At 36.5% G+C, this 26227-nt stretch overlaps 1 protein-coding gene across 3 annotated transcripts in view; it reads left to right on the top strand.

The window, feature by feature from the left end:
* SLC30A9 (solute carrier family 30 member 9) overlaps window positions 1-26227 on the top strand; it is a 105401-nt gene that overhangs the window by 41255 nt on the left and 37919 nt on the right. For 2 of the 3 annotated variants that reach the window (XM_004384643.3, XM_023738910.1), the window contains exons 3-7: window positions 2010-2072; window positions 4578-4677; window positions 6944-7036; window positions 7464-7546; window positions 20871-20929. In XM_004384643.3, coding sequence (XP_004384700.1) covers window positions 2010-2072; window positions 4578-4677; window positions 6944-7036; window positions 7464-7546; window positions 20871-20929 — 398 coding nt within the window. Of the gene's footprint in view, window positions 1-2009; window positions 2073-2395; window positions 2585-4577; window positions 4678-6943; window positions 7037-7463; window positions 7547-20870; window positions 20930-26227 lie in introns of those variants that run through there. The other variant, XM_023738911.1, reaches the window with a different exon arrangement.

The following is a 26227-nucleotide window of genomic DNA, read 5'->3' as shown; positions in this document are numbered from 1 at the left end:
TGTACTTCTTCCAAGACAGATTTGTTCGTTCTTCTGGCAGTCCATGGTATATTGAATATTCTTTGCCAACACCATAATTCAAAGGCATCAATTCTTCTGTCTTCCTATTCATTGTCCACCTTTCACGTGCATGTGAGGTGACTGGAAATACTGTGGCTTGGATCAGGTGCATCTTAGTCCTCAAGGGGAAATCTTTGCTTTTTAACACTTGAAAGATGTCTTTTGCAGCAGACTTAACCCAATGCAATGCATCATTTGATTTCTTGACCTCTGCTTCCATGGGCGTTGACTGTGGATCCAAGTAAGATGAAATCTTTGACAACTTCAGTCTTCTCTCTGTTTATCATGATGTTGCTTATTGGTGCAGTTGTGAGGATTATTGTTTTCTTTATGTTGAGATGTAATCTGTACTGAAGGCTGTGGTCTTTGATCCTCATCGGTAGGTGCTTCAAGTTCTCTTGGCTTTCAGCAAGCAGGGCTGTGTCATCTGCATATCACAGATTGTTAATGAGTCTTCCTCCAATCCTGATGCTGCGTTCTTGTTCATACAGTCCAGCTTCTCGGATTATTTGCTCAGCATACAGATTGAAGTGTTGTTGTTGTTAGGTGCCATCAAGTTGGTTCCTAGTCATAGCAACCCTGTATATAACAGAACGAAACACTGCCCGGTCCTGTGCCATCCTGACAATTGTTGTTAGGCTTGAGCCCATTGTTGTAGCCACTGTGTCAGTCCATCTCATTGACGGTCTTCCTCTTTTTCACTGACCCATTTGGATTCTATTAATAATGAGACAATCAGCTTTTCGTATTTGTATCAGTGATTTGTATTTCATTTCTGTGCAAGTTCTTGTCTTCTGCCCATTTTTCTCTAATGGGTTGTCTTTTTCTTATTGATCTGGAGGAATGCTTTAAATATTCTTGATACTAATCTTTTGCTGATTCTGTATGTTGGAAATATCATCTCCCAGTTCGAAGCTTTTTTTTTTCATTTTTTAAATGGGATCCTTTGATGAACAGATGTTCTGCATTTTAATTTAACAGAATTTATTCCCCCCATTTGTATTGTTTGTGTCTTGTTTGAGAAATCTGTCTATTTGTACCATAAAAATATTCTGTATTGTCTTCTATAAGGAATGTAAATGCCTTTAACATTTAAGTTATTAATCTATCTGGAATTGGTTATGTTTATGGTGTAAAGTGGATTTCAGTTGCCTTTTATTGTTAGCTGTCTTTGAGTTGGTCTCTGACTCATGGTGACCACTCCATGTGTAATGGATGAATTGGACCATTGTGATCCATAGGGTTTACGTTAGCTGCTTTTTGGAAGTAGATCACCAGGCCTTTTTCCCCAGCATCATACCAGCATGCAAGCCTCCACTGACAGCTAGGTGGTGGCTGCACATGAGGTGCATTGGCTGGGAATCGAACCTGGGTGTCCTGTCACTGAACTATCACTGCCCTTTTTTATTTACTTTAATAATTTTTTTTTTCGCATAAGTGGGGAGAGGTTATACAGTTGTCGCAGCACCATTTAATAGTCATCCTTTTTTCACTGAGCAGTACTCTAGAACGGCTTTGAGTAGAAGAACCAACAGTGTGAATCCTTTTTTTATTTTATTTTTAAGATAATACATCTGAAGTTTTCACCATTGAATACCATGTTTTTTTAGATTTGTTTTACCCTTTAAAGAAATTCCCTTCTTTTCCCTAATTTTCTAAAAGAGTTTGAAACATACATGGATGGTGAATTTTATTAAATGCTTTTTCTGCAGCTCTTGAAATGATTCTATGTTTTTTTCTCCTTTAATCTGTTAATGAGGGGAATTAACAGATTTTCTAATGTTTAACTACTCTTGCATTTCTGGGAAGAATCCAACTTGGTCTATGATATATATATATTTTTTATACAATCCTAGATTAACTTAGCCAGTATTAATTCAATTAGTAGGTTTGTCTGAAAATAGCTGTTTAAAAATGTTATAATGTAAGCATTTTTTGTAATTTTACAGCAGAAAATATAGGTGCAGAACTCAAAGCTCCACTTCTTAAGCAAGAACCTCTCCAAGTAAGAGGTAAATGTATTTTATTTTTTATTAAAGTGATGTCTTGAATAAAATATACAAAAATTAGTTTCTCTGGTTATATTATCTAAGGGTATATAGTTCTCATGAGCTAATTTTTCATTGTAGTTTATTTTGCATTTTGGTTTGTGATTTGCATTTGTGGTAATTCTTTTTTCAAAAGCCCAAAGAAGTAATGGCAAATAAAAACCATCAATTGCTTTATCATTTTTAGAAAAATAATGTGAATAAAAAACAAAGGGTTCAACACCTTTCAGCTATAGCTTGTTCAAATCCAGGTGGTATGGACATTCTTACCTGACTTTCTTTTTCAGATATCATTGAGCGTTGAAGGAATCTCTGTTTGCAGCCCTGCTCTTTATCAAGAGCTATGGCTCCTATCTCCAAAGCAGCACATTTCATGGAGGCAGTAAATCTATGTGATGATGAGTACCATGACTTTGGGGTCAGACAAATCTGGGTTCAGTTTGTGGCTCCAGCACTTACTAGCTGTGTGACCTTGGGTAATTTACTTTACCTCTCTGAGCCTTAGTTTTTTCCTCATAAGATGGTGCTAAAAGTTGGACTTCTTTTCTAGGGTGACTTTGAAGATAACACATAGTAGACAGTTACAATTAAGACTAGTTAATGTTGGGGTAGCAGTTATCATCAGCATCAATAATTTGTGCCAGGATAGGCCAGCAGGGATTTCTAGCAACTTTAAACAGACTTTTAAAAACTAATCTTTGTAAAAAAAAACAAAAAGCAAACCTGTTGCCATTGAGTCGATTCAGACTCATAGCGACCCTATAGGACAGAGTAGAACTACCCCATAGGGTTTCCAGGGAGCAGCTCGTGGTTTCAAACTGCCAACCTTTTGGTTAGCAGCCGTAGCTCTTACTTAACCACTGCACCACCAGGCCCCCAGTCTTTGTAAAGAGAGATGTAATTCTCCTTTCTGCTCCAAAGGAGTTCATCTGGGTTTTGAGTTTTAGGAATATTGGAGTAAGGCAGTTTAGATTTGAAATTCATGTAAAAAGAAACCTGAACTTCCTTACATACCTTTTTTCAAATAAGGTTTCGATTTTTATATTGAACTTTATTTTTGAAATGTTCTTATTATGTAGTAATTGTTCATTGACTTTAGTAGGTAAAGTGTTATTTTAGAAGTCTTTTTACCCACTATAGTTATAGGTAATTTTAGGCTTACTTTACTCTTTCAGCTTGCAAATAGAATAGAAAACTCATAAATTAATAGATATGAGTATAAAATATGTAGTGACTAGTGACAGTTCGAAATAGAGCGCGCTAGTTTCTCATTTTGCTCTTGCTCTTCAAATGTTTGCTTATGTCATTTGTCTGTATTATGTGGCTAAAAGTCTTAACTTTATAATGATTTGAAAACATAATAATAGACCCTTGAGATAATTTTTAACTCACAGACTGTTATTGATGCCAAGTTGGTATTTTGTTATTGGTGTCTCTGGCTGTCATTTTACAAGCAGCTTAGGCACTTGTCAATAGGAAAACAATTTGGTAGAAGACAGTATTCTACCTATAATCTGTAATAGGGAGACCTGGTGGTGCAGTGATTAAAGCACTTGGCTGCTAAACAAAAGGTTGGTGGTTTGAATCCACCCGCTGCTCCACTGGAGAAAAATGTGGCAGTCTGCTTCCGTAAAGATTACAGCCTTGAAACCCTATGGGGCAGTTCTACTCTGTCCTGTAGGGTTGCTATGAGTCAGAATCGACAACAGCAATGGGTTTTGTTTTGTTTTTTTTTGAATCTGCAATAAACTTTCTATAATTTTTTTATTGTGGTAAAAATACGTATAACAAAGCATTTGCCATTTCAACCCTTCTGTAATTTTTAGATGATAAAAAATGTTCTTTAGTTTGCTTCAGCTTTGTTAATAACATTATGTAAAATAGTCCAGTGGCTCTCCAACTTTTTTGACTGCAGCCCACATAAGAAATACATTTTACTTAATGATCTAGCATACACAGTTACACAATCATTATATGTAACTGAAACAGAAGTTTTCACAAAAAGTACTAATTCTTAATTATGTGCAGTACTCTTTGATTACTTTCTGTTTTCATTTTTTATAAAATGCTGATGTCGCCCCACAGTTTGTAAACCACTGAACTAGCTAGTAATTTTTTATTGAAACATCAGTTAATTTTCACTTAGGTACTGAGCAATTTAAGTTGTTATTAATTCAATTTAGCCAGACTAATAATACCTATAAAAGGTGTCCATTAGAGACAAATGGTAGCATTTTGGCATCAGTTACTGATAAAATACTGAAATAAAAGCTAGATGGTTGCAAAGGTAATTCCATCCTATTCTGCACTGGAGGATTATTTTTTCCTGATGCCATTCACTGCATCAGCAAAAAGATCAATTTTCTTTGGAGTTCGTTAGTGAACCCACTTAAGTATCAGGATATGTTCATCTTGAAACAGGACTTTAATGTGCATATTTGATGTGTTTTCCTATGTTTTTGGTTTTAGTCAAAGCAGTCCTTAAGAAGAGGGAGTATGGACCAAAGTATACTCAGAATAATTTCATCACTGGAGTCAGAGCAATAAATGAGTTCTGCCTTAAATCCAGGTACAATGAATAATTTAAAAAAAAAAAAAAGTAGTTTACCCTATTTAATAACTATTTTTTAAATTGTTGTAAAAATAAATATAGCACATTTGCCAATTCATCATTTTTCACGCGTACAATTTAGTGATATCAATTACATTAATCATATTGTACAACCAAAAACTCATTGCCATAGAGTCAATTCTGACTCATAGCAACCCTATAGGAGAGTAGAACTTTCACCAGAGGGTTTCCAAGGAACAGCTGGTAGATTTGAACTGCCGACCTTTTGGTTAGCAGCCGGGCTCTTAACCACTGCCCCTGCAGGACTCCGTTTTACAACCATGACCCAAAATTGTTTCTCAGTTTCCTGTCACCATAAACAGAAACTCACTACTTCAGCAGTGACTTGCTCTTTCTCCCTACCTCGTGTTCCTGGTAAATAACCATTTATACCTTACTGTGTATTATCTGCTACCATCCATATACAGAAACTTTCCCGCTGGCTCCTTTCTAAAGTGAAAAAACATTTTTATTCAGTCAAAATGTTAAAAAATTGTTAGCTTACTAAACTGAATTCTGCCTCTGCATAAGCAATTCCCATCTTTTTTTGCTTCTTAAACTCAAAGGCAAGTTCTCCAAAACCTCTGTATCATACAGGGACCTTCTTATGAGTTTTATTGTTAGGTTAAAGGCATATAGCAGACTTTCCAATAAGTTTATTTGCATATTTGTATGCTTGACTTTAAAAAAATTTTTTTGTTGCTTTTTTGCCTAGTAGGGTTGAGTCCTTAATTTAGTTACATTTATGTTCACATTCCAGCTTTGGTTGCAGTTGTGGGTAAATTCTTTTTACTTCTTTCTGGTATCTTTTGTTATTCATTTTTTTTATCATAGAGATTTACTGAAATTATATTTGTTACAAATTGAAATTTTCCCCCTCCTCCGAGGGCTTACCTGGAAAAGCCATATTTATGTGGAAGATTTCTTGCTAATTAGAGAGATCAGATTATCCAGCCTTTTTTTCCCTCCTCCCTCATGGTCACATCTTCCATGGCATATTATCAAGAAGTAAAGATTGTTGTAATCAGTTTTATAACTTTCATAACTATTAAAACAGCAGCCAGTAATAACATTGGTGTAAAGCTATAATCTGTTCAAGTATGTTTCACATAGAGTATTTCATTTAGTTCTCACAAAAATTCTGTGAGTTGAGTGATGTATTGCTATTTCCACATTATAGGCCAGGAAACGCAGTACAAGAAGTTAATGATTTGACCCGGCCCACTTAGTAAGACAGTGATAGAGGGAAGTAGAATACATATCTTTTGATGTCTGGTCCAAAATTTTTACTAACCTGTGATAGCTGGTGATTTTTTTTTTTAAATTCAGATTTAATTTCTAGAACTTAGTAACTTTCCACGGAGTTCCTTGGTGGTGTAAACACTTAACACGCTTGACTGCTAACCGAAAGGTTGGCTATTCGAGTACAACCAGAGGTGCTTTGGAAGAAAGGCCTGGCAGTCTACCTCTGAAAAATCAGCCATTGAAAACCCTGTGGAGCACAGCTCTACTCTAACACATTTGGGGTTGCCATGAGTCAGAATCGGCTCAACAGCAATTGGTCTGATTTTTAGTAACATCCATAGTCACCAGATATATACTTACTGGTCTTTTTTTTGCTGTTACAAAGTTTTTTGAGGAAGACCAATGATCAAATATAGAACGACTATTTAGCAGTGACTTGATGAAGATAGAAACCTTTCACAATTTAGTAGAAAGGAATATAATTAAATAGCATGGAATTGACTTACCCTTTATGACTTCATACTTACGAATGTATATTACCACTTAGTATTAATCTGGGTGTAAAGAAATATGAATAAACTTTTAAGTTCTTAAATAGAGGGGTGATACTCTGGTTAATCCATGTTCTTTCAGCTTTTCACCTTTGGTTTGTACATCAAAGATTGTAACACTGCTCATAGCAGATAAAATTCAAGCACTGAGGAGAGAAGTGAATCTGTGTATGTTATAGTATCCATACTGAGCATCAAGAAGTTTTTTTTCCACATTTTCCACATTTTTTTCCCAAAATTAGACCAATTTCTGTGTGTAAAATGCCATCTTTAAACTTATCTTTAAAAACTATTCAGATCTATATTCTTTTAAGATAAGGATCAGTGTACTTGCTTATTTTTTTACCTGCCCTCAGCAGTCCTTTTAAGTTTAAAAGCTATGTGAGCTCTGGAATCCCTGAATAAATTCACCATGTTCCTCTCTCCAGTGATCTAGAACAACTTCGAAAAATCAGACGACGAAGTCCCCATGAAGATACTGAGTCCTTTACTGTATACTTGAGATCAGATGTCGAGGCAAAGTAAGAACATATTTCTTTTAGAATGAAAGTACAAGTCAAATTTGGGATTAGTAGAAACACATTTAGACACATAGATTTAGTATTTTTGTATGACACATTTTAAAACTAGAGAATATTTTTGTGTTTGCAGATTTCTTTATCTGAAACTTATTGGTATGTACTTGTTAACCAAAAATAGTCATAACTTATAAGAAAATTGGTTTTTGAACTTACTTTTATGTTTAGGTTTAATTTAGAAAAGTTCCTTAAGAGTTTTATATTTTTCCTGAAGGTCATTATGCTTTGTTAAAGATTCTCAGAGTTTCTGGATTTTACAGCTGGTTGTTAATGGTAACTTAATCTATCAAATATTTCATTTAGATTTAAATATGCTCATAATAAAGTCATTAAAATTGTTCATTGTTGGTGGCCATGTATGTGCACACAGATCTTTGGAAGTTTGGGGAAGCCCTGAAGCTCTTGCCAGAGAGAAAAAACTGCGTAAAGAAGCAGAAATAGAATACAGAGAACGTAAGTATATTCAGTTTAAAGCTGAGTTTATTGAAAAGTAACTTGTAGATAAGAAATGTGCCTTTAATAATTATCTACTCCCTAGTGCTTGTGTAGGAGCCCTGGTGGTGCTGTGGTTAGGCATTTGGCTGCTAACCAAAAGGTCAGCAGTTCGAATCCACCAGCCACTCCTTGGAAACCCTATGGGGCAGTTCTACTCTGTCCTATAGGGTTGCTGTGAGTTGGAATCAACTCGATGGCAATGGGTTTTGTTTTGTTTTTCAGTGCTTATACACTACTTGGGCTTTACTTTGTTCTGTTGTTGTTGTTGTTAGGTGCCGTTGAGTTGGTTCTGACTCATAGTGATCTTATGTACAACAGGACGAAACTGCCTGATCCTGCGTCATCCTCAAAATTGTTGTTATGCTTAAGCCTGTTGTTGTAGCCACTGTGTCAGTCCATCTCGTTGTGAATCTTCCTCTTTTTTGCTGACCCTCTACGTTACCAAGCATGATGTCCTTCTCCAGGGACTGATCCCTCCTGACAACATGTCCAAAGTATGTGAGACAGTCTTGCCATCCTTGCTTCTAAGGAGCATTTTGGTCGCACTTCTTCCAAGACAGATTTGTTCATTCTTTTGGCAGTCCGTGGTATATTCAGTATTCTTCTCCAGCACTGTAATTTGAAGATGTCAATTCTTCTTTGTTCTTCCTTATTCATCCTCCAACTGTCACATGCATATGAGGTGATTGAAAACACCATGGCTTGAGTCAGGTGCACCTTAGTCTTCAAGATGACATCTTTGCTTTTCAGCACTGAAAAGAGGTCTTTTGCAGCAGATTTGCCTAGTGCAATGCGTCTTTTGATTTCTTGACTGCTGTTTCCATGGGTGTTGATTGTGGATCCAAATAAAATGAAATCCTTGACAACTTTAATCTTTTCCCCATTTATCATAATGTTGCGTATTGGTCCAGTTGTGAGAATGTGGGTTTTCTTTGTGTTGAGTTGTAATCCATACTGAAGGCTGTGGTCATTGATCTTCATCAATAAGTGCTTTATGTCCTCTTCACTTTCATCAAGCAAGGTTGTGTCGTCTGCATAATGCAGGTTCTTAATGAATCTTCCTCTAATCCTGATGCCCCTTTCTTCTTCATATAGTCCAGCGTCTCGGATTGTTTGCTCAGCATACAGATTTAATAGGTATGGTGAAAGGATACAGCGCTGATGCACACCTTTCCTGACTTTAAACCACACAGTATCTTCCTGTTCTGTTCGAACAACTGCCTCTTGGTCTGTGTACAGGTTCCTCATGAGCACAATTAAGTGTTCTGGAATTTCCATTCTTCACAGTGTTATCCATAATTTGTTATGATCCACACAGTCAAATGCCTTAGCATAGTCAGTAAAACACAGGTAAACGTCTTTCTGGTATTGTCTGCTTTCAGCCAGGATCCATCTGACATCAGCAATGATATCCTTGGTCCTGCATCCTCTTCTGAATTTGGCTTGAGTTTCTGGCAGTTCCCTGTCGATATACTGCTGCAGCTGCTTTTGAATGATCTTCAGCAACATTTTCCTTGTATGTGATTCTAATGATATTGTCTGATAATTTCCATATTCCATTGGATCTCCTTTCTTGGGAATAGGCATAAATATGGATTTCTTCCAGTCGCTTGGCCAGGTAGCTGTCTTCCAAATTTCTTGGCATAGACGAGCGAGCACTTCCAGCGCTGCTTCCATTTGTTGAAACATCTCAGTTGGTATTCCATCAATTCCTGGAGCCTGGTTTTTCGCCAGTGCCTTCAGTGCAGCTTGGACTTCTTCCTTCACTACCATCGGTTTCTGCTCATGTGCTGCCTCCTGAAACGGTTGAACGTTGACCGATTCTTTTTGTATAGTGATTCTGTGTATTACTTCCATCTTCTTTTGATGCTTCCTGCGTCGTTTAATACTTCCCCTGTAGAATCCTTCAATATTGCAACTTGAGGCTTGAATTTTTTCTTCAGTTCTTTCAGCTTGAGAAATACCGAGCATGCTCTTCCCTTTTGGTTTTCCATCTCCAGGTCTTCGTACATATAGTTGTAATATTTTACTTGGTTGGCCATTTGTATATCTTCTTTGGTGAAATGCCTTTTGAGTCCTTTGCCCATTTTTTCGCTGGGTTGTTTGTTTTTTTGTTCTTGTAGGACTTCTTTGTAAATATATTTTGGATAATAAACCCCTATCTGGTATATAGTTCCAAAATATTTTCTCTCATTCTGTAGATTGTCTCTTCACTTTGCTGATAAAGTTCTTCAGTGAACAAAAGTGCTTAATTTTGATGAAGTCCAATTTATCTTTTTTGTCTTGTTGCTCATGTTTTTGGTGTTATATCTAAGAATCTATTGTCAAATCTTGATCCTGTAGCATTACCCATATGTTTTGTTCTAAGAGTTTTAGGTTTTAGTTCTTACATTTAGGTTGTTGATTCATTTTGAGTTAATTTTCATATATGGTGTGAGGTATGGGTCCAGCTTCTTCCTTTTGCATGTGGAATTCCATTTGTTCCAGTAGCATTTATTGAAGAGACTATTCTTTTCTCCACTGAGTGGACTTAGCATCCTCATCGAAAATCAGTTGATCATAGATATAGTAATTTATTTCTGGACTCTTCGATTCTATTCTCTAGGTCGATGTGTCTATCATTATACCAGTACCAGAGTGTTTTGATTACTGCAGCTTTAAAGTATATTTTGAAATCAGGAAGTGTGACTCTTCCTACTTCGTTTTTCTTTTTCAGAGTTGCTTTGGCTATTCCTTGTTGTTCTGTATAAATTTGAGTATTGACTTCTCTGTTTCTGCAGAGAAGGTGTTGGAATTGTGATGGTTATTGTGTTGAATCTGTAGATTCCTTTGGGTAGTATTGACACCTTAAAAATATTAAGTCTTCCAATCCATGAACATGTAATATCCTTCCATTTATTTAGGTCTTTTTAATTTCTTTCAGCAGTGTTTTATAGTTTTCAGTGTACAAGTGTTTCGCCTCCCTGGTTAAATTTATTCCTAGGTATTTTATTCTTTTAGATGCTATGATAAATGGAATTATTTCTTTAATTTTCTGTTGAGATTGTTCATTACTGCTTTATAAAAACCCAGCTCATTTTTGTGAGTTGACCTTACATCCTGCCACTTTGCTAAATTCATTTATTAGCTCTGCTAGCCTTCTTGTGGATTCTTTGGGATTTTCTATATATAGGATCATGTCATCAGTGAAAAGAGATAGTTTTACTTTTTCCTGTCTAATCTGGATATCTTTCATTTCTTTTTCTTGTCAAATTGCTCTGGCTAGAACTTCCAGTATATTATTGAATAGCAGTGGTGAGAACAGGCATGCTTGTCTTTTTCCTGATCTTAAGGGGAAAGCTGTCGGTTTTTTCCATTGAATATGATGTTAACTGATTTTCATAAATGCCCTTTATCATATTGAGGAAATTCCCTTCTATTTCTAGCTTGTTGAGTGTTTTTATCATGAAAGGGTATTTGATTTTGTCAAATGCCTTTTCTACATTGGTTGAGAGGATCATGTGGTCCTTTGTTCTATTAATGTGGTGTATTACATTGATTGATTTTCTAATGTTGAAGCATCCTTCCATTCTTACGATAAATCCCACTTGATCATGGCGTATAATCTTTTCAGTATGCTTTTGTTTTTGATTTACTAGTATATTGTTGAAGATTTTTGTATCTGTATTTTTAGGGATATTGGTCTGTAGTTTTCTTTTCTTGTGGTGTCGTTGTCTGGCCTTGGGATCAGGGTGATGAGTTAGGAAGTATTCCCTCTTCTTCTTTCTTTTTTTTTTTAAGTTTAAGAAGCCGTCTTGTCCAGGACTTTTCTTTGTCGAGGGGTTTTTGATTACTTATTCAATCTTTTCACTTATTATGGGTTTGTTGAGATATTCTGTGTCTTCTTGAGACAGTGTACTAAGTTTGTATGTGTCTACCAATTTGTCCATTTCTAAGTTATCCAATTTGTTGGCCGATTATCTTTTAATATGTTGTTAGTTTTCCTATTCTGTAATAATTTTTATATCCTTTGCTCACTCTTCTGTTACATTGTCTTTTTGTAATTGATTTTCATGGGTTTTTGTGGATATTAACACTTAATTTTATATGTTCTAAATATTTTCTTGCATTCTGTTTTCACCTTTTTTTGTTGTTGTTTTCCTCCATTTTAGTAGGGAAACTTCAGACATATTCAGAAGTAGAGAGGACAGCAAATACCTATCACCCAGCCGTACGGTTGTCAACACATAGCCAACTTTGTTTCATCTATATTCCCATCGCTAACTTCTGTCCTACTGGATTATTTTGAAACCAATCCCAGACAGCATTTCATCTGTAGATATTTCATTTCATATCATGATATTTGCTTTAGTCAGTTCATGTGGTTGTGATGATTGAGCTGTTTTAGAAAAGCTAGATATCCACCACCCGCAGTAACCTGTCAGTCTCAGTAGTCTTCTTAGTTACCCCTTGGCTGAAGGCGTAGGATGTTCTTGTATACATTTAATTCTGGCAAAGAAAGTGAGTGAACTTCTGTTGATGATTCATTTCCTGATTAACGAATCATTTCTTGGCAAAACAAAGTGTTACATCCCTTTCTAGCTAATCTGGTTAGGAGGTATAAGGAGTATATTTGAGATTCTTATAGGCCTGAAATACATAATACTAAGTTATCTACATATTGAATAAGTATAGATTTCATTGCATAATCCAAGTCCATTAAGTCATCATTTAGGCATTTTGAAAAGAATGAAGGAGAGTCAGTGAACCCTAGTATCAGGGATTTTGGTCTCTCAGAAGAAGCTGACAGTTGTTTTTTAACTGTCTTTATCCACAGATGGCCTAAAGAGTGCTGCACATAAATCCCTCTGCAATGAAATAGTCACTTTCAATGGAAGAAATACATATTGAGGTCAGGGTGCCCCAGAAATCTTGGTATCACTATTTTGTTAATGGCTTTCATTGGCTTTCTTTATAGGTAATACAGGATACCATCAGGTGTTGTTCTAATAGAGCATATTCCATTGGGAAATTAGATACTACCACTGCAGTTATAGTTCTGTTACTCTGGTGAATTGATTTGATAATGTGACAGGATTAAAGTGGAGATAGAGGTGTTGATATATATGAAAATTTACACATTTTTTTCTTTGACAGTCAGGTTGACTTGATTTTTATCAGTTCAATGACAGAAGGATGTAATTGAGTGTCCTTAGGTTTCCCTTTTAAATTTGATAGGACATTTTCTTTTCTAGTGTTCATGTTCCTTATAAGAATAACATTGATTTTCATCAGTATTAGAAAGGAGCTGGACTTGCTTAGGGTTTGGGGAGTTAATAAATTTTGACTTATGTTGCCATTGGAAACCCTTGTTTTCTTATCTTAATTGCCTAATTTTAGAAGTGTAGTTTTTCCCTTTCTTTAATCTCTTGGTTTCCTGACAGTGTTCTGCAATTTGTTGTAATTCTTCCAAAATGAATTAACTTCCAGCCTGTCCTGATTCTTGTCATTTTAACTCTTTTGTTTCAACGCCCTTGGTAAAGAGGGCATAAGGGGCCCTTTGGCATTCTACATCAGGGTCAGTGTCTATGGATTCTGTGTCCTTTTGGTTTAGTTCTGGATCTTATTCTAACTAATCTTAATACAAGGACCTTCCTGGGTAGCTTATAGCAACTATGTCCCTGGCTCTTACTAAACTGTTTTTGGTGGTGTGGAGTCCATCTTCCAGAGCTGGGATTGGCAAACTATGGACCAAATCTGACTTGCTTCAGTTTCTGTATAGCCTATGAGCCCAATGATTTTTACATTTTTAAACGGTTGAAAAACATCAAAAGAAGAATAATGTTTTGAGACACATGGAAATTATATGAAATTTAAATTTCAGTGTCCATAATAAAGTGGTATTGGAGCACAGCCATGGTCATTGAATAAGACAATTTATATTGTTTATAGCTGCTTTCTTACTACCAACAGCAGAGCTGATTATTTCTGATAGAGACCCTGTGTTATACTTCTGTCACTTTGCACTGCTGCTCAGTATACAACAAATTGCAGTAACACAGTTAAATCTCAACAGTATTTTGAGTGCCATGAGTATCTCTGCACCATCACATTTTATTTAATTTTTAATATTAGTGTGTACTCATCATGTCAAAATAAGAAAGTTAGATGTCTAGTGTTGTCCTTTTAAGGTACATTTGAGCATGGATTATTTTGTTATTGAATTAGATGGCAAAACACTGTGTTTACTATGCAATGGCACTATACCCCCCCAAAAAACCAAACTCGTTGCAGTCAAGTCTTTTCTGATTTATAGCGACCCTATAGGACATAGTAGAACTGCCCCATAGAGTGTTCTAGGGGCGACTGGTGGATTCAAACTGCTGACCGTTTGGTTAGCAGCCAAGCCCTTAACCACAGCACCACCAGGGCCCCAATGACACTATAGCTGAGCTAAAAGAATACGATATTTGTTGACATTAGTAGACTAAGAAATCACAATAATATGTCTAACTCACAGAAAAGTTTTCACAAAAATTAGAAAATTTAAAACTGAATATCTCATCACAGCAGAATTTCTTCACGAAAGTAAAAAAATAAAATTGAGTCTGCAGCAAGAGTTGCAGTTTCTGAGTGGCTCATTTGTTAGCCAAGTAAGGAAAGCTGTTTTCCCATGGTGAGTTAATTAAATTGTGTTTGATTAGAGCAACTGAAGAATTTTGTCCAGGACTAGTAGTCTTTAGGCAAGAATAATTGTATGAAGAGTTGGGGACTTGGGAGCAACATCTACAGTCAATTCAGAAACTAGGCAAATGATTTTGAGTGGTTGTCCTTGGCTCTTGGTGAGTCAATGGATGTTACCAATACTGCTTAGTTGTTATTTATCCAAGGAGCCAATGGTAAGTTTAAAGTGACTAAAGATTTACCCTCTATGAATAGCGTGCATGGAATAGCCACATGTGATAGTTATTTTCAAAGAAGTTGAGACAATATTAGTTCTTTAAATCTGAAGTGGAATCTGCTAAGATGTGTTAAACAGCTCATGATGGTAAAAATATGTGTGGAGCAGAGAAATACTTAGTGGACAAATTTACAAAGTTATGAAAATGTAAGATGTTGAAATCCAGTGATTATGTCTTGTGTTATTCATCAGCAGATACTTTGTGGAAAATATTTGTCACCAGCAGATTCTTTGCAGAAAATACTTAACATGCCATGTGTTATTGAACCAGTAGTGTCAGCAGTGAACTTTATTTTCATGGACTTAACAGTTGTCACAGTTCTGTGAATTTTTGTCAAAAATAGAAGCTGAGTAATCTTACTTTCCCTAACACACAGCAATGGCTTATCAGTGGCTAAGTTTTATTATAATTTTTTTTTCTTTTTTTTTTTTTATTGTACTTCAGGTGAAGGTTTACAGAACAAATATGAACAAAATGAAACAGTAGTACACATATTGTTTTATGACATTGGTTCACAACCCCACGACATTTCAACCCTCTCCCTTCTTGACCTTTTGTTTTTTTTGGTGAAAATATACATAGCCAAAGATACACCATTTCAAAAATTTCTGCATGCACAGTTCAGTGACATCGACCATGCTCTTCCAGTTGTGCTGCCATTCTCACTTTAGATGAAGGTTTACAGAACAAAATAGTTTCTTTTATTATAATTTTTTGTGCTCAGGGCCTAAGTTGAAATTTTTGTGAATGAGAAGATCCACGCATCAACCACTATTATCAAACACCAAATGACTTTAGAAATTGAATTTTGTTGTAGGTTTGATAATATTTCTCAATGAGTTAAATGGAAAATTACAAGGCAAAACAGTCATTAAATGTGAAACTTATCTACAGTAAAGTCATTTCAACAACAGTTAATATTGTTGAATCACAAGTAATGTCAGTCTAATTTATATACTTCTCATGATGGTAAAAGTTAAAACAAGAAGAAAGATCTGTATTCCCATATAAATTTGCAGCCAGATATAGTTTCCACTGTGAAACTACCGTTCCAACAGGTTTTTTGGACTTAGATGCAAATACAGAGGAAATTTCCATATTTCACCATTTTTTACAATCTATTAATTGTATAATTGAGAAGCTTCCACCTAACCATGGGTTAGAAGGGATTAGTCTGCAATGTAATGACATGGTAAAAGGCAAATATCAAGAGAAGAATTTAATAGAATCTTATACATACCTTCCGCTGCTTTTATAAGGTTTTCACTAGCTGTCTTAGTCCAGAAGCTCAGCTGAAACATGTCCACCGTGGGTGACCCTGCTGGTGGTATCTGAAATACCAGTAGCATAGCTTCCAGTATCACAGCAACATGCAGGCCACCACAGTATGACAAACTGACAGATGCGTGGGGACAGACTAGGAAGAAGGACCTGGTGGTCTACTTCTGAAAAAATTAGCCAGTGAAAACCTTATGAACAGCAGCAGAACATTGTCTGATACAGTGCTGGAAGATGAACCTCTCAGGTTGGAAGACACTAAAAATACTACTGGGGAAGAAGTGCATCCTGAAACTAGAGTCGACCTTAAGGACGTGGATGGAGTCATGCTTTCGGGACCTTCATTTGCTGATATGGCATGACTCAAAATGAGAAGAAACACCTGCAGACATCCATTAATAATAGGAACGTTGAATGTACGAAGCATGTATCTAGGAAAATTGGAAGTTGTCAAGAATGGAAAGGAACGCGTAAAGATAGATATCCTACGCATTAGTGAACTGAAATGAACTGATATCAGCCATTTTGAACTGGACAATCATATGATCTAATATGCTGGGAATGACAAATTGAAGAGGAATAGTATCGCATGCATCATCAAAAAGAACTGTCCTGTCAGTGATAGGATAATATCCGTACACCTACAAGGAAGACCAGTTGATATGACTATTATTCAAATTTATGCACCAACCACTTAGGCCAAAGATGAAGAAATTGAACATTTTTACCAACTCTGCAGTCTGAAATTGATTAAACATGCAATCAGGATGCACTGATAATTACTGATAATTGGAATGCAAAAGTTGGAAACAAAGAGGAAGGATCAGTAGTTGGAAAATATGGCCTTGGTGATAGAAATGATGCTGGAGATCTCATGATAGAATTTTGCAAGACCAGCTTATTCATTGCAGATATCTTTGTCAACAACATAAACAGCAACTATACACATGGACCTTGCCACATGGAATACACAGGAATCAAATCGACTGGATCTGTGGAAAGAGATGATAGAAAAGCTCAATATTATCAGTCAGAACAAGACCAGGGGCTGACTGTGGAATAGACCATCAGTTGCTTATATGCAGGTTCAAGTTGAAGTTGAAAAAAATTAGAACAAGTCCATGAGAGCCAAAGTACGACTTTGAGTATATCCCACCTGCATTTAGAAACCATCTCAGGAATAGATTTGACACATTGAGCACTAGTGACTGAAGACCAGATGAGATGTAGGATGACATCAAGGACATCATACATGAAGAAAGCAAGAGGTCGTTAAAAAGACAAGAAAGAAAGAAAAGACTGAAATGAATGTCAGAAGAGACTCTGAAACTTGATCTTGAACGTAGAGTACCTAAAGCGAAAGGAAGAAATGATGAAGTAAAAGAACTAAACAAATTTCGTAGGACAGCTCGAGAAAACAAAAGTATTACAATGAAATGTTCCAAGACCTGGAGTTAGAAAACCAAAAGGGAAGAACATGCTTGGTATTTCTCAGGTTGAAAGAACTGAAGAAAAAAATTCAAGCCTCAAGTTGCAATATTGAAGGATTCTACAGGTAAAATACTGAACCATGCAGGAAGCATCAAAAGAAGATGGAAAGAATACACAGCTACTATACCAGAAAGAATTGGTAGATGTTCACCCAGTTCAGGAGGTAGCACATGATCAAGAACCAATGGTACTGAAGGAAGAGATCCAAGCTGCACTGAAGGGAATGGCAAAAAACAAGGCTCAGGAATTGATGGAATACTAGTTGAGATGTTTCAGCAAACAGATGCAGTGCTGGAGGTACTCCCTTGTCTGTGCCAAGAAATTTGGAAGACAGCTACTGACCAGCCAACTGGAAGAGATACATATTTGTACCAATTGCAAAAAAAGGTAATCCAACAGAATGTGGAAATTATCAAACAATATCATTAATATCACAGGTAAGTAAAATTTTGCTGAAGGTCATTCAGAAGTGGTTGCAGCAGTATATCAACAGGCAACTGCCAGAAATTCAAGCCAGATTCAGAAGAGGACATGGAACGAAGGATATCATTGCTGATGTCAGATGGATCTTGACAGAAAGCAGAGAGTACCAGAAAGTGTTTACCTGTGTTATATTGACTCTGCAGAGGCATTTGACTGTATGGATCATAACAAATTATGGATAATGCAAAGAATGGGAATTCCAGAACACTTAATTGTGTTTATGAGGAACTTGTACAGAGACCAAGAGGCAGTCGTTCTAACAGAAGAAGGGGATACTGTGTGGTTTAAATTTAAGGAACATGTGTGTCAGGGTTGTATCCTTTCACCATACTTATTCAGTCTGTATGCTGAGCAAATAATCGAGAAGCTGAACTATATGAAGATGAACGGCATCAGGATTGGAGGAAGACTCATTAACAACTGCAGTATGCAGATGACACAACCTTGCTTGCTGAAAGAGAAGAGGACATAGAGCACTTACTGATGAAGATCAAAGACCACAGTCTTCAGTGTGGATTACACCTTAACATAAAGGAAACAAAAATCCTCACAAGTGGACCAACGGGCAACATCATGATAAATGGAGAGAAGATTGAAGTTGTCAAGGATTTCATTTTACTTGGATCCACAGTCAACGCCCATAGAAACAGCAGTCGTGGAATCAAATGACGCATTACACTGGGCAGATCTGCAAAAGACCTCTTTAAAGTGTTAAAAAGCAAAGATGTCACTTTAAGGACCAAGATGCACCTGACCCAACCCATGATGTTTTCATCTGCCTCATATGCATGCAAAATCTGGACAACGAATAAGGAAGAGCAAAGAAGAATTGATGCCTTTGAATTATGGTGTTGGAGAAGAATATTGAATATACCATGGACTGCCAGAAGAACGAACAAATCTGTCTTGGAAGAAGTACAACCAGAATGCTCCTTAGATGCAAGGATGGCGAGACTTCGTCTCACGTACTTTGGACATGTTGTCAGGAGGGACCAGTCCCTGGAGAAGAACATCATGCTTGGTAGAGTAGAGGGTCAGCGAAAAAGAGTAACCCTCAATTAGATGGATTGACACAGTGGCTGTAACAGTGGACTAAAGCATCACAGCGATCATGAGGATGACAGAAGACCGGGCAGTGTTTCATCTTTTGTACATAGGGTCACTATGAGTCGGAACTGACTAGACAGCACCTAACAACAGCAACAGCATACATACCTTCCAAGCCATGAGTATGCGCAGTTAAACTCACATGTTCATAGGTTGATATCAGTATGTGGCAGTACCTATCTATATGAAAAGAAAATTTCCAAATATGAAATATATAATATCTCATTCTAAATCATCATTAACGTTTGAGTATTTGCAGCTGATTTTGGTAATGGAAAACCCTAACTTTGAATCACAATGAAGTGTGATATTATCCCCTCCCCCCAAAAAAAAAGAATTCTGTTTTTTCATTAGTTACCAAAAAATTGTATTTTTAATTTTGTTAGTAAAAAATTTGTAGAAATTTGCTTTTCGTCTCCTAATGTGTGTACCTAGATAATATTCTCTATGTTGACTCTTGGCCTCCAAAACCAAAGTATTTACTATCTGTTTCTTTCCAGAAAAGTTTGTCAGTCCCTGCTCAGTAGTCTCTTTTGGTATTCCATCCCAGTTTTTATGTTTTTGTGCTTTTGAAGGAATAATAGTAACCTGAATTAAAAAAAAAAAAAAAAAAAAGTTGCTGTTGAGTCGATTCTGACTCATAGTGACCCTATAGGTCAGAGTAGTACTGCCCCAGAGGGTTTCCAAGGAGCGGCTGGTGGATTTGAACTGCTAAACTTTTGAGTAGCAGGCAAACACTCACCTCTAAGCCACCCAGGCTCCTGATAGGAGGGTGTAAATCTGGAAACCCTGGTGTATAAGTATTTAGAAGGATTCTGAATTCGTTAACTATATTTCTAAGTTCTTCTCAGGACCAAGGCTTAAAGGTGGCAATATCTCCTTCATATGTTGAGATGGGAAAACTTCTAAGTGGAAATCTTTGATTGTTGTATCTGTTTTTTCTTACACTGAAATCTTATTTCCTAATTCATTAACATAATTAAAATATTTATATATTTGTTTTGTTCTACAGTATATAGAGACATACACAGAGAAAACAGTGCAATTTCAAAATAACATATGGATGTTATTGCCATCAGTGTAATTTAAGATTTCTTTATTCTTTTTGTCATTAGTATATATCCACTGACAGATGTATGGTCAAATTTCTATGTTTTGAAGTCGCTTGAAATGCCTCTCTGTATAGATAAACCATCAAATGGAAAGATAGGTTCATTAGTTTTCATTTTGCTTTTGATTTTTAGAAATAATTTTGATATATTTTTATTTCATAATTGTATAAAACATGTATATCCAGAACAGAATACTTCAGGGAAGTCTACCTTCTATCCCTGTCTTCTCCATCCTATTCCCTTCCTCTTTCATAGGTAATTTTTTAAATTAGTTTTTTTTCCTTAATTTTTAAAAACAAAAAATAAACATACACATTCATTAACTCTCATTGATAAAACATGCTATACATACCTTCCTGCACCTTGTGTTTTTCACTTGACTGTAAGTCCTGGAGAGCATTCCATAGCAGTAAATAGACATTTCTTCATTCCTTTTGTAATATTCCATATTTTTATATATACCATAGTTTATTCAATCATTGTCTTATAGGTTGTTTTTAGGGTTTTGCTGTTCAAATAATGATACTGTGAATAGCCTTATATATACAGGAAATACTTAAAGTACAAAAATTTGATAAACTACAATAATAGAAAAATAATTTCCTTATATTTTTAAATTTTGTGCTGAAATATAAAGGATTGGTTCTTGGACTTAAATAACTCATATCTCAGGCAATGCTGAGAATAGAGTTTTCTCAGACTCCCTTTACCTTATTGCAAATCTAGAATTCTTATAATAACTTGCTATTTTTGCTGGTAGCTAGTAGAGCATATTTAGCATAATCTTAAAGAGAATGATTATGTTAATCTAAAATGTGACTGATAAGAATATGTATGAGGTAAACTTGTTTTGTAATTCTTTTTTTATAGGGCTATTTAGAAACCAAAAAATATTAAGAGAATATAAAGACTTCCTGGGAAACACCAAGGTAAGCATATCTTTGTAATAATGTGTGTGTTACACAGCTAAAATCCCAGTATCAGTTCATTGGGAAATTCTAGCATGTCTGTGGTCCTAATCCAAGATTTTCTTGAGGACATTGTAATTTACTGAATTATAATCTAGTTGTTTGTGTCTAATTTTCTTGAAATTTAAAAACTTAGAATGAGTTCTTAAACTCATAACTGTGTTATGAACCATAAGCATATAGATAAAGATGTAGGAAAAGATTTTCTTATTTTTAGCAAGATTTAGCTCTCTCATATACATGTACTTTGGACATGTTATCAGGAGGGATCAGTCCCTGGAGAAGGATATCATGCTTGGTAAAGTAGAGGGTCAGTGACAAAGAGGAAGACCCTCAAGAAGATGGATTGACACAGTGGCTACAACAATGGGCTTAGGCATGACAGCGATCATGAGGATGGCAAAGGACTGGGCAGTGTTTCATTATGTTGTACGTAGGGTCGCTATGAGTCGGAACTTAATTGATGGCACCTAACAACGTACACCCTTAATTTTATTTGTCGTTTCTACTACTCCTAACCCTGGTTAAACTTCGAACTGCCAACTCTCTGCCTGTACCCAAGAATTCAGCACTCAGAGAAGAAAATTATACAGCTATTCTAGTTGATTTCTTTTTATTATATGACTATACGGAATGAATAGACACTTAGTATTACCTGGCAGTCTTGTTAAACTTCCATCATACATGTGTTCTTCCCACTCTGTAAGATAACTTTTGTATACCTTTTCATCTCCTCCCAGACGTTCATAGCCTCACGCTTTCCTCTCCAACTGATGACTGAATCTTAGTTTATTGAAAAAAATAGATGTAATCTGATAAAAGTGCCTTATCTTTTCATCATCAAAATCACAAACTTACCTACTATAGGCAGTTCCCTGGTTACGAATGTCTGACTTACGTATAACTGGTAATTATGAACCAACCCCCGTAAAGCTTATTACATTAAAACTTCAGGGTACATACAGTGGTTCATAATAACAAATGGATGCTACTTTGTGGCACACATCAAAACATTATTATTATTATTGTTGTTGTTATGTCAAAGATGTTTTAATGTATCTGGAAGTGTTTCTTTAAATGTTTTTTATGCATAGAAAGGTACACTGTATACTAAGACAAACATTTGACTTAGATGATAGATATGAACCATACCTAATTGTTCCAACTTCTGGACAAATTTGACTTAAAGACAGATTTAGGAATGGAACTCATTTGTAATCCGGGGACTGCCTATATATCTGTGCTAAAAAACTTTTCTTTCATTTCTACTAGAATTTAAGTCTAGCCCTTTTCAGATGTATTTTATAGGCAACACTTCCTCTCCTCTCATTCCCATCCCGTCTTGTGTACCAGTCCTTTGGTTTCTTTAGTCATCTCCTCTTTTTGATGCATTACCTAGTTTTCCCTCATCACTGAATTATCATCATCAGCATACAGACGTGCCTTAATGTAACCCATCGTGAAGACCCTGTAGTCGGTAGTCCTTTCAACTACTGCCACGTTTCTGCTTCCTTTTTTAAAAAAAGTTGTCTGTACCCGTTGCCTTCACTATCCCAACTCTTATTCTCTTTTGAACCCACTCCAATTGGGCTTTCATCCCCACCACTTCTCTGAAATGGCTCCTACTAAAGTCATCGGCACCTACAAGATGCAAAGCAGTCAATGTCCAGAGTTGAACTTTGAATTTAAATTTAGCTGGGAGGGATCGCCCATCAAGAAATTAATACCGTATCTGGGGAAATGGCTACCTATGCAAACCGTCTCCTCTCTGAGTGGCATTTAAGATATTGCTCCCTTCTTGTAAAATTTAGAAATCAGCAGTGGTGAAAACTGTAGTCACATCTTATTTGATGTGCTTTTCTTTCACATCCATTCAGAACCTCTTAATTTCCTTTTCCCCTTGACCCCTGTGTATCTGTCACCCCAGGACTGCACTGAAAGTGTGGACCCTCTTTAGTGGGAGAGCATCCACATGTCTTTTGAGCCAGCATTTGTACTCCTGTGCTATAGAGGCCAGTGCCACCTCCTCTTGCTATGGAATGATGTAGGTGAGTGAGACCTGCCTCCTGGGAAGATTTTCTCCTATTCTCATATCCATTTCACATGGAGAATCATCCTCACCAGGTTCCTAAACTGTGACTGCTGACTTTTGAAATCTGTGCCACTAAGAGGCTGTCGTGGTTTGAATTATGTACCCCAAAAATGTGTGTATCAATTTGGCTAGGCCATGATTCCTGGTACTGTGTGATTTTCCTGTATGTTGTAAACCTGCCTCTATGATGTTAATTAGGGAGGATGGGTAGCAGTTGTGTTAGTAAGGCAGGACCTGATCTACAAGACTGGATTATGTCCTGAGGCAATCTCTTGAGATATAAAAGAAGTGAGCAGTGAGATGGGGACCTCATACCATCAACAAAGCAGTGCTGGGAGCAGAGCACGTCCTTTGGACCGGGGTCCCTGCGCGGAGAAGCTCCTAGTCCAGGGGAACACTGAAGAGAAGAAGGCCAACAGAGAGAGAAAGCCTTCCCCTAGAGCTGACACCCTGAATTTGGACTTTTAGCCTACTTTGATTGTGAGGAAATAAACTTCTCTTCGATAAAACTATCCACTTGTGGTATTTCTGTTATGGCAGCACTAGATAACTAAGACAGAGGCCTTTTGAAAACTAATACTTCTCATCTTTTCAGTGTTCCAGTCCTTGAATAGAATTTCTTTCTATTATACTCTTTTTTTGTAGTAGTAGGAGGATAAGCCTTTAGTATTTTATTTCCCTCTCCTGTTTCTCTGTTAATTTTAGGAATATTTGCCCTCCCACTGAATATGGTTGCTTTCCTTCTCTAACGCATACAAAGCTAGTCCTATTTGTTGGAATGAAATACCTTTGTTGTTTTTACTTATTTTTTGCTTTCTAACCCAGACTCTTCTTTTTCTGTATTATTCTTCTTTGTCTTACGGGAATTCCAGTAGTGAGGTACGTGAAGTCACTGTGTTCTGGGTCTGCCAAAGTGTTCTCTCATCAAAGCAATATCTAACCCTATGATGGTCTAATTTCTCATTGTTCTCCCTCACTGTATGGCTCTTCTTTAATACTTTTTTACTTTCTTATGCCTTCCTTTAGAATCCTAATTCCATGAATATCTTAGAATTCAGATCACTAGAAATGCCTTTATCTCTGCTTGCAGTAACAGTATCACTATGAAATGCACCTAATGTTGCTTTGAGTATTTTATGCTGGTTTTCCTGGTGGCCCTCTCTGAAATCTAACCAAATTTTCTATACTTGTCTCAGTATTAAAAAAACTTGTTTATCATGAAAAATTTTCAACATATACAAAAATAGAAAAAATAAATTATTACTATACCCATCATTGAGCCTCAATAATTATCAGCGTTTTACCATGCTGATTTTTAAGATGTAGCTCTCCAATTGGTTTTCTGGAATTTATGGATAGCTTTAATAGGATGCTTTCCAAGAGTGTTGTGTAATCTGGTTCCCTGTGGATCTCTTGCTTTTCCAAATCTTGCTTGTCTTAGTGTTAGATTTCCTTGAGCCTTGTCACTATTTCTGACCTAGTTATTACCAACACACATTTTCTGCCCTCTGTTTTAAGAGCAGTTTAATCTCCATCTTTTTTTCTTTGTTATGACATTCTGTCCTGGTCTTAAAGAACTCATTTTTCCTTCCCTATCTGTCTTGTCTATCCCATAAATTCTTAAACCTTTATTCTAAAGAAATCTCTCTCATCTTCCAACTTAAGCAGTATGTTTGCATTAGCTTGTATTAATTTTCTGTTGTTCTTATAATAGTTTCACTGAGTTTTTTTCTTAACCAAAGGATATGACACATTCTCTTTATAATAAGACACACACACACACCCTGTTTTTTGTTTATCAATAAACAGTAGAACTCAGAAATCTAGAGCCATGGTCAGAAGTTTTAGCTTACAAATCTGAGTTGGAGATGTTAGAGTTGTTGAATTTAGATAAGCAACATTAACACAAAGACTGTCCCTGCCTAGTTCCTTCTGTTAGCCCTGAAGGCAGTTCAAAACAGAATTTGGAGCAGCAGATTTCACACTGTTAGTCAAGGCCTCGTCCTAACACTTTAGAGCTACATCTCTCTGTTGCTCTGTTGTCTGCATGGAACTGAGGTGCTGTTAAAATCCTGGCCTGTAGATCTGGCTGAAAAAGACTATAAGGGAGCAAAAACAGCATTTTGCTCCTGGGGCACAATAGTTAAGTGCTCAGCTGCTAACTAAAAAAGTTGGCAGTTTGAACCCACTAGCCACTCTGTGGGAGAAAGATGTAGCAGTCTGCTTCTGTAACAGCCTTGGAAATCCTTTGAGGCAGTTCTGCTTTGTCCTGTAGGGTTGCTATGAGCTGGAATTGACTCAATGGCAACGGGTTAATACCTGAAATGGAATCCCACCTCAGCTTTGCTGACAATACTAGGCCAGGTTGCATCTGTAGAATTCAAGGTTAAGCTACAGTAGCCTGCCTTGTAAGACCTGCACCTTTGCTGAGGCCCATTCCTGCTTACTCAAGGCTATTGTAGCCCGCCTGCCAGGGGACAAAACTGCCATAAGCTGTGATAACTTACCAAGAACAAAATCCTACATGGCATGACCCCACTAAAAGCCTCAAATTTCACCCCATATCTGTTTTCCTCACCTGTTTCTCAAGGTTCCAAGCCTTTGCATCAGATCATAAAGCTTCTCCTTATTTGGACTTAACTAGCAAATTATAGCCAACTCCATCCCCCTTGCTCTGTTGCAAAGCTGTGTAAAAACATAAGATATGGAAGAACGGAGCAGAATGTGTAACAAATCCCAAAATAAAGGAAGAAGTTAAGCATGCTGGGCATTTTCTCCCAAATTTACCAATTTACCTGTCAGATAACTTAGTCAGCTCCCAGGAGGCCAGTGGGAAGGAGGGAGGAACTGTGTGCAAGAGACCAACAATATACTGGGGAGGGGGAGGAAATCCCTTTTCATGAAAATCAGAGAAGTAAGAAAGAAGTGTTCAGGTGTCTCCCCCCAGGAGCATGTATTCCTCTTCTTTGAAACACCTTATTCCCTAGGAGCCCAAGATGATACTTTCTTCTAGTTTTGTTCTCACCTCATTAATTCCTCCTGTGTTCTTTGTAAAGATTCCTGCTTCTTTACCCAACTTTCAAACGTTAGAGATTCATTTAGGCTCTTTTTTTTTTTTTCAATCTTCAGGGTTAGCAAATTCCATTGGTATTTTCTCCAAAATGGAT

The sequence above is a fragment of the Trichechus manatus genome, unplaced genomic scaffold, assembly GCF_000243295.1.
Source record: "Trichechus manatus latirostris isolate Lorelei unplaced genomic scaffold, TriManLat1.0 scaffold00126, whole genome shotgun sequence".
NCBI lineage: Eukaryota > Metazoa > Chordata > Mammalia > Sirenia > Trichechidae > Trichechus > Trichechus manatus.
The sequence above is the reverse complement of the archived record's forward strand: the minus strand, read 5'-3'. Positions and strand labels throughout refer to the sequence as shown.